This window comes from Danio rerio, chromosome 15, assembly GCF_052040795.2.
Source record: "Danio rerio strain M-AB ecotype USA chromosome 15, GRCz13ab, whole genome shotgun sequence".
NCBI lineage: Eukaryota > Metazoa > Chordata > Actinopteri > Cypriniformes > Danionidae > Danio > Danio rerio.
This window is the reverse complement of record NC_141035.1, coordinates 6,687,501-6,697,500: the sequence shown is the minus strand read 5'-3', so window position 1 is coordinate 6,697,500 and position 10,000 is coordinate 6,687,501. Positions and strand designations below refer to the sequence as shown.

At 37.6% G+C, this 10,000-nt stretch overlaps 1 protein-coding gene across 4 annotated transcripts in view; it reads right to left on the bottom strand.

The window, feature by feature from the left end:
- bace2 (beta-secretase 2) overlaps positions 1-10,000 on the bottom strand; it is a 47,724-nt gene that overhangs the window by 20,163 nt on the left and 17,561 nt on the right. For all 4 annotated transcript variants that reach the window (XR_015508525.1, XM_087282804.1, XM_087282805.1 and 1 more), the window contains 3 exon segments: positions 8,131-8,219; positions 5,102-5,318; positions 2,781-2,912 (listed from right to left, as the gene is read on the bottom strand). Coding sequence is in view for 3 of the 4 variants with exons in the window: in XM_087282804.1 (XP_087138930.1) it covers positions 2,781-2,912; positions 5,102-5,318; positions 8,131-8,219 (438 nt within the window). In the remaining variant the exon portion in view is untranslated.

Sequence of the window (10,000 nt, the reverse complement as noted above, 5' to 3'; positions counted from 1 at the left end):
CCATCGGGTTATTGATCACCTCCCTGGCTAAAGCCCTTCTCCTTTGATCACTCAGCTTAGATGGCAGGCCAGCTCTAGGAAGAGTCCTGGTGGTTCCAAACAGCTTCCACTTATGCATGATGGAGGCCACTGTGCTAATTGGAACTTTCAGAGCAGCAGAAATTTTTCTGTAACCTTTTCCAGCCTTGTGCCTCAAGACAATCTCGCCTCTGAGGTCTATAGATGATTCCTTTGTCTTCATAATTGGTTTATGATTTGACATGCACTGTCAACCCTGGGACCTTATATAGACAGGTGTATGCATTTTCAAATCATGTCCAATCAACTGAATTTACCACAGGTGAACTCCAATTAAGCTGCTGAAACATCTCAAGAATGATCAGTGGAAATGGAATGTACCTGAGCTCAATTTAGAGCTTCACGCAAAGGCTGTCAATAATTCTGCACATGTGATTTTTCAGGTTTTTTTATTTTAAATAGATTTGCAACAATTTCACATTTTACATTGTCATTATGGGGTATTGTGTGTAGAATTTTGAGAAAATAAATGAATTTAATCCATTTTGAAATAAGGCTGTAACATAAAAAGTGTGGAAAAAGTGAAGTGCTATGAATACTTTCCAGTATACCCTTCAAGTTATATAACATATTAATTAACGCTGAAATCACGTTCAGTATATAACTACAGTTAAGTTGCATCATTTCAACCTGAATATCCCCGATGCATGCTATTAATGTAAACAAGAGAAGGGAACTTTATTTCATTATATGTGGGTGTGTACTTAAAGCAATTGTTTTAGGGTTAAAATACTGAATATTGTAGGTAAAATCATTATTAATCATGGTGTCATGGAGTTCTTCCAATGAAAAATAATTCCTTTTGATCCCAGCTTGTGTAAACTGCATATTTTTCCATTGAACTAATCCGACGAAACATGAAAAACAAACTGTTAGTTTTGTTTGCTGGATGACCTCTTGCCTTGCTTTAGAAAAGATCACCTATTTTTAAAAACAAAAACAAATTTCATATAGTTTGATCTATTTGGTAAGTTTTCCACCACTTTTTTCAGAGTCTAAATAGTGACACATTGAAAGTAAACTACCTGACAAAAGTCTTGTCTTGAATCCCAGTTCAAATCCCAGTAAGAGCAACAAATAATAACTTGACTTCAACAGTAGTTGATCATTTGGAAAAATGGCAGAAGGTAGATTTTTCTGATAAATCATCTGTTGAACTGCATCCCAATCATCAAAAATACAGCAGAACACCTACAGTATTGGACCCAAGATTCTCACTGAAATCAGTCAAGTTTGGTGAAGGAAAAATCATGGTTTGGGGTTACATTCAGTAAGGGGGCATGCGAGAGATCTGCACAGTGGATGGCAACATCAACAGCCTGAGGTATCAAGACATTTGTGCTGCCTATTACATTACAAACCACTGGAGAGGGCAAATTCTCCAGCAGGATAGCTACTTCTCATACTTCAGCCTCCACATCAAAGTTCCTGAAAGCAAATAAGGTCAAGGTGCTCCAGGAATGGCCAGCCCAGTCACCAGACATGAACATTCCTGAGCATGTCTGGGGTAAGATGGAAAGATTAATCAAAAGAATCTTGATGAATTTAAAGAACGCTTTCTTTGTTATTCCAGATGACTTTTATGCAGTCCTCCAAGCTCATGGGAGTCATACATAATATTAATTTTTTTCCCACTGCGCCATGACTTTATATTCTATACTGATCATTATTTCTGTTAAGTAAAAAGACTTTTGTCTAAGCAATGTCAGACCTTCCTCTCTTATTTAAATAATTAAAAATCAAGGCATGATCAAATTTTTATTTTGGTAAAATAAGCGTAATCTAGAGACGTTTGCCTTACATATAAGCTACTTCTGATACCAAATGATCAACTACTGTAGAAGTCAGGTTACTATTTGCTGTTCCTAAAACTTGGACAGGCGACAAGACTTTTATCAGGTAGTGTATATCTTCAAAGTGTATCAAGTTATTTCGAGTTTATAAATTATTATTGTTGCATTTTTTTTTCTGCTAAACTAAAAATGACAATGCACGACAATGTTTAAAATAAAACAAAATGCTGAAATGACATTTTAGTTGATGTCTTTAGTAAAGTTTAGTATAACTAAAAATAATAATAATAACTATATAACAAAGCTAAGTATAACTGAGTACATCCCATTTTGAAAATTCATATTTTTATCCATTTCTCAGTGAATATAGGCATTGTAATTTGGTGCATTTCAACAAAACAGATTTATTAAATAGATATATTTATTAAAATAATATTTTAGTCACCAAACATATTTAGAAATTGAAAGATAATCCAATTAAATTCAAGCAAAATATTGCAATAAAAAATAAAAATAAATAAATAACAACCTACAAAAATTCAACCAAAATTTAAATCTTTCAATTTATTTTGCTTCTCTTGATTTTTCCTCTTTTTTTTTTATTTGTATTTAATATTTTTCTATAACATAAATTTAGTGTACTAGTTTTTGGATGGTTATCAGGAGGTATTTTGTTTATATAAGCTCCAGATGTGTCTTCCGTACTGACTAACCTAATGTATATGCACAAATATAATAATGTAAAGCTTCCAATTAAAAATATGAATTTAAAAGAGAGATTTGTGAGCGGTGTACTTATATATGTTGAGCACTTTACAAAAATGTAGCTGCTCACTAGTAACTGAATTCGTTTTTCCACAAATTTGGACTGTATATTTTTGTAGTTGAGTGCAGGGGTTTGGTACACACCAGGCTGCCGCCCGCTGGGTCACCTGTAGTGCTGGCAGGAACTCCTGCTCCACACATCTGGAGAGAAAAGACATCTGGAATGCCAGTCTGCCGCACCACAGAGTTGAAGAATGGCTCCACTGATGGGTCTGGCTGAGAGGAGAGAAAGGCAACCGTTTTTAAACCAAGTAACAACGTATAAAAACGTGGTACATAGTAATTGATTTCAGTACTTTAGCAAGCAACCTACTACATCACTACAAAAGTGAAAAGTAAACAGATTTCAGACTAAATTATGATTATTATAGTCTTTATTTTACCAGTATAAGGGCTCATTGAGATTAAAGAGCCCCTATTTGGGATTTTTGAAAATGAGCTTCCATGCAGTGTGTAAAGGCTGATTCATGATTCTACGTCAAGCGCACGTGTATGCTACGGCGTGGGCTACGCGTGGACACATGGCCCTCGCCGTTACCATCTCTGACGCGCACCTCTCAAAAAAAAGTAACTATATGTCGCAACGGCGAGTAGCGCTAGCTCTGTGATTGGTCGGCTTGGTAGAACTGACAAGTATGGGCGGGAATGAGAGTCCCGTGAGCCCGATGGAGCGAGTGTTTACAAGTGTGGAGTCCCGTGAAGGAGCCCCGAATGGGAAGTTTTGTTTTGTGTTTACCTTATAGTTAAATTTGTTGCACGTTCGCCGGTTCCTGCCTAAAAACGAGCAAGTTTAAACCACTTGTACATTAAGGAAGAATTTAGAAAAAGCAAAACACCAGCTAAGAAACTCAGCACAGAGGAACAAAAATACCTCATTGCCAGCTACCGTTTCGAAAGTGTTATTGCAGAGCAACCGAAACTGTGTCAAGTGATCGGCGTGACAGAAGTATAAACCAGGCTTAAAACAGAACTAAGTGAATGAAAACATCCAGCTGAGGTTTAAATCTGAGAGTTTAAAACTATTGATTTTTTTGTGAAGTAGTCTAATCAGAGTCGAATAAATGAATCGAGGATCTTTAGCTTGAACGTGTCGACATCGACACAGTACATCACCAAATATGTAGTGCCGGATCCGGTAAGACGTGAACGCGCCTTTCCCCTCAGACACTAGCAAAGTGCGGGGGATCACGGGACTGATCGTGACGCAAAGATGACGATCACTGACAGATGGAGATTCAACTAATGAATAAAGGGTTAACATTTATTTTTACAACAACACCACAATATCGCCAACCGTGTGCCGTGTTTGTTCCTGTCATTTTTTTGATGATTAATACAATAACCTACACTGCAATGCGGGATTCGCTGGCCGTTTGCTATTAAAGGAGCAGCAGAGACTATTATGTATGGGACTTTGTTATCAATTGTTACATTTCAAATAGACCAGTTTCTTCCTCCTCTGGATCATAACATGTAAGTTTAATTAAAATTGTTGCCTCGTTTTGTGTAGTTTGCAAAATATTTGAAAAATATTAAAGCCTGTGGATTAATACTGAATGTGTGTCACTGTTATTACTTGGGATTAGGTTTAAGAGTAGAGCAATATGCTGGTGTTTAACTGCATTGCTTTATTGCATTCCTGCATTGGGCTCTGCTACTTTGTACTGTAGCCATGGTGGGGATTTCTCTCTGCCTCGCGCTGAACGCAGTCTACCAATCACAATAGACTGGGTCATCGGACCAATTAGTGCAGATTAGCGTCGCATTAAGGAGGGGTTTGGGAACAAATGAATCGCTGAGCAAATCATATGGGAGCCGTTGGGATAATTAGGTAAAAATAAATACATATTATAAGACTAATATTTTTAATTATATTATGTAATTAATTATATTATATAATTATATATATTATTATGAATTTTATTATAATTTTTTTTGACCTTGCACACATATTAGCATGTTGTTGCAGACCCCTAAAACCAAAATATGACCCTTTTATAATGCAAAATATGAGCTCTTTAAAAATCTTTTTCAATAGTCTCCTGGACAAGATTAAGCCATGTACAGTTCACATGGGTTTAACAACAACAACAAAAATAAATAAATGTATAACAGGTAACATCATCCATTCATCAAAACACATATAATGACAGCTAAAACTAGTCTAAAAATCTACAATGTTTTAAATTCCACATAATGTCAAGTCTTTTTAAAAGTGTGTAGCAAAATCAACAAAACACCACTTGTTTGATTATATGAGCCACACCCTGGTAACACGTCTTTTAACTTACCACACGACACCCAATGCTGGGCTAAATCAAACAGCTGCACCCATCTCCAACATAGCACACCTTTTCTCAACAAAGCACCTACAGTACTGTGTAACACTCCATCATGTGACTTACCCGAGCCAGTAGAGGATATGCAAGTCCAAGAATCCCCTGCCAATTGATTCCAGGCAAAAAGAAGCCTTCTGAGGTGAGGATTGCGGCAATGTTGATGGTGATGGCACCACTGGGCCCTTCGGGAATGGTGATGAGGTCCGTTCCCAGTTCCCCTTCCCATTCGCCCTGTGTGTATTTTACTGCAACTGCCCTCTCGGTGCTCTGATATGTACTGGAACTGAGCAAACCATCATAACACTGATTAATAACTAATGCACTGCTGTGCATACATTCATATAATGTATATAAAGGTTTTGTCTTTGTTATAAACGAGTGGTGTGTTTTGGTTCTACACTGCTGTCTTGGTATTTCGTGTGATGTAGGGGTGTCGACTTGTTATGTGTACCGGTACTACAAATATTAGGAGTTATATTCAATGCTTTTAAACAATTCTTTGTTTCTTACTAGGGACCTTACAGTGATGTGGTTGAGTAGCATGTGATGCAGGAATCTTATATCGTAGTGTGTCATATAGAGATGTGATCTTAAAAGAGTGACACACCAAGCCGACATTTTGCAGCGTCAAGCTAGCGTCAGGCTAGTTCCTAAATCGCCTCTCATCAGGTTCTGTTATATTGTGTTATATTGATAAGGCTTCTGTTAGTACCCAGAATAGCAAAGTCTACTAAAGGAGGTTGAGCATTCTCACTTATGGCTCCTAAACTCTGCGAAATAGCCTTTCTGATAATGTCCGAGGCTCTGACATCCTCTCTCAGTTCAAAACTAGATTAAAGGCCTATCTTTTTAGTAAAGAGTACACACAATGCATCACATAACGGTATGATGCACAAGTGTGGTCCATGCAAGCGAGTGGGCTTGACAGCCACCTGTTGGACACACTCCTCCTGTCTTAATGCATCCGCGGAACACTTCTAGAGGTATCCATAATCCTGGACCAGGCCGTATCCTGAGCAAATGCTGTGTCCCATACATATGAAAGCAATTCTAACCAATTTTAGCTGATTTTGCTCTATCTCTATTCGAGGTGTCACTGTCAGTATGGTTAAAAAAACACTATAGTATTTACTATAAATTACTTTATACATTAACATTAACAGTATACATTAATGTCGGTGTCTGAAAACTGAAGATAGATCTGGTAGCAGATACTTGTTAACATTTATTATTATTTGTTTAGGATATACATTTTCACAATCTGATTACAATGCCTAATTATTCAATTGTTAAAATCACTATAATTAAATTAAATATCCTTAAGAATAAAATCTTATGTGTTCTTTGTAAGAGTGTACTTGCATTGTGATGATATTATATTGTCATTCTGGGATTATATAATGAGTGGCATAAAATGGTCATAAAATGACAATAATATGTTTATAGCTTTATATTTATAGCGCAATATACAGTGCATCCGGAAAGTATTCATATCGCTTCATTTTTGCCCCATTATTTTATGTTACAGCCTTTTTCCAAAATGAATTAGATTAAATTATATCTATTTATATGTATATTTATGAATTTATATCTATTTATATTTATATCTACACACAATACCCCATAATGAAAATGTGAAAAAAAGATTTTTTGAAACTGTTGCAAATTTATTAAAAATAAAAAAACCTGAGAAATCACATGTACATCAGTATTCACAGCCTTTGCTCTGAAGCTCTAAATTGAGCTTGGGTACATTCTGTTTCCACTGATCATTCTTGAGATGTTTCAGCAGCTTAATTGGAGTCACCTGTGGTAAATTCAGTTGATTGGACATGATTTGAAAAGTTCATACACCTGTCTATATAAGGTTCCAGGGTTGACAGTGCATGTCAAAGCACAAACCAAGCATGAAGACAAAGGAACTTTCTGTAGACCTCAGAGACAGGATTGTCGAGGCACAAGGCTGGGGAAGGTTACAGAAAAAAATTCTGCTGCTCTGAAAGTTCGAATGAGCACAGTCGCCTCCATCATCCATAAGTGGAGGATGTTTGGAACCACCAGGACTATTCCTAGAGCTGGCCTGCCATCTAGCCGAGTGATCGGGGGAGAAGAGCCTTAGTCAGGGAGGTGATCAATAACCCGATGGTCACTCTCCGACTATTGGAAACAAAATTCTCTGGTTTGATGAGACTAAAATTAAACTCTCTGTAGTGAATGTCAGGCGTAACATTTGGAGAAAACCAGGCACCGCTCATCACCAGGCTAACACCATCCCTACAGTGAAGCAAAGTGGTGGCAGCATCATGCTGTGTGGATGTTTTTCAGCAGTAGGAATTAGGAGAATGAAAACATGAATGAAAACCTGCTTCAGTGATCTTGACCTCAGACTGGGGTGACTGTTTATCTTCCAGCAAGACAATGACCAAAAGCACACCGCCAAAATATCAATAGAGTGGCTTTACAACAACTCAGTGAATGTCCTTGAGTGGCCCAGCCAGAGCCCAGACCTAAATCCTTTTGAACATCTCTGGAGAGATCTGAATATGGCTGTTCAACGCCGCTTACCATCCAACCTGATAGTGCTTGAGAGGTACTGCAAAGAGGAATGGGCAAAAATTCCCAAAGACAGGTGTGCCAAGCTTGTGGCATCATATTCAAAAAGACTTGAGGCTGTAATTGCTGCCAAAGGTGCATCAACAAAGTATTGAGCAAAGGCTGTGAATACTTGTGTACATGTGATCTTTCAGGTTTTTTATTTTTAATAAATTTGCAACAATTTCAAAAAATATTTTTTCACATTGTCATTATGGGGTATTGCGTGTAGAGTTTTGAGGAAATAAATGAATTAAATCCAGTTTGGAATAAGGCTCTAACATAAACAAATGTAGAAAAAGTGAAGCGCTATGAATACTTTCCGGATGCACTGTATCATACAACAAAAAATGGATATTGTGACCGGCCTACTTACAATGTTCTGTTACAATGTGTTTGAGGGTTGTGACCTTACACTGCTCTGTTAAAATATTGTTCAAAGCAGGAATTTGATGTTAAAGTGATCTGTTAAATGTATGCGTGATGTAGGGATGTGATCTTACAGTGCTCTGTTAAAGTAATGTGTGATGTAGGGATGTGCTGCTGCAGCTACAGCAAAGTTGCTGCTTCCAGTATCCACCAGGATGTTTAGCTGTAAATATAGAAAAAAATCTGTTAAATTTATTATTATTGGTATTTTTAATGCAACATTTGTTAACAATGTCATTTCAGAGCAATACCAAGCAGTAAATTCGATTGTAACAACATGTTAATTACTACAAAACACAAAAACATGCTGTTAAAGGTCCCGTGAAGTGCTTTGAAAAGTGCATTTGTATTTGATGTTTAAAATAATCTCACCTGAAAAATGAAGTGAGGGTGGGATGTAAATTATCCCCTCCCCTTTTTAAAAAGCAGCCAATAGTGTTTTGTTTTTATCATAGCTCGGCCAGTGAGAGTGGTTGAGCTGTAGCGTATCCATAGATATATACACTAGATATCGCTTAGGGACCCTAAGCATGCGCCAATAGCGCGGACACATTTGTACAGTGCTCCCAGGACAAATGTCATTCAACCGCACTAGTCAAGACCAAAGCCGATGTGAAGATGCTGGACTTTAGCGCTGTGTACGGGTGTAGTAATGAGCAAACAAAGAAAACAAAGCACAAAGGCAGAACATTTCATAGGTAAGATTTAGTTTTAAAGGGCACCTAGGTTACCCCTTTTTTCAGATTTCATATAAGTCTTTTGCGTCTCTAGAATGTGTATATAAAGTTTCAGATCAAAATACCCATCAGAGTTTTCTTTATACCTTTTACAAGATGCTGTTTTATACTGATTTCCAGCAGGGGGTGGTTTTGTCATACCGCGCCTTTAAGCTTTTTCTTTCCCGCCCACTGTTTCTACATGCCTCCTCCCTCAGCTGTGTCAGACAACAGACAGACTTAAAGGAAGGTCTCACGTAGCGTTTGTGAGATACTACAGTAAGAACTAACCTTTACTAATCAGTATTGTGAAGTTGCATTGATGAGTCACACACAATATCGTTACAAAGTTAACGCGCGCGCGCGAGCACACACACAAACACACACACACACACACACACACACACACACACACACACACACACACACACACACACACACACACACACCGCAGATGATACACACACACACGCAGGCAGGCAGACAGACAGAGCGCGCTTAGCCTAGTTAAGGCTAACCTCAAGTGTGGATATCTGTTACGCTAATGTACAAAATAAACCTGATTTAACTTCCACAAACCGGGATTGAAGCGTCTTCTTTTAATATTGTTCTGACACGCGGCTGTGCTGATGAAGTAAAGCTGAAGTAAAATGCTGTAATTAATTACACACATACTCTGTTTTAAAACACTTTAAACATGTGAAACTTACTCTTAATCACATTTGATGATGATTGCTGATCCTAGCGAACAGAACAGACCTTTTATTCCCGGTTGCTTTGCGTATGTCTGTCTGGTCTTGTTGACATATACACGCGACTAACGGAACATGTTAATGCGTGCAGCTGTCAATCAATTCGGTGGGCGGGGGATCGCACACCTACGTAATGGTGCGATCGATTTGAAAACAGCTCCAATTGGCCGACCCTTTTTTGTGTAGTTAAATTGAAAAAAAAGGAATTGGTGTGTTCATATCACCCCAGTATGACGGTCTATACCCTATACCAACACACAGATCTGTCCAAACAGCTTGAAAAGTAGATTTTTTACCATAGGTGCCCTTTAAATGTTTTTGTATGCTACGATTTTTTGTGCTCAACAAGTATTGACGATAAATGTCTCTTACTGCACTGTCCATAAGGCAAAGTAGCACTAACTTGCACTAAATACCAGGCCTAGGCCAGTTTTGTTGAATAAAATAAGCAAACAACGTAAAAATTTTTTTACAAA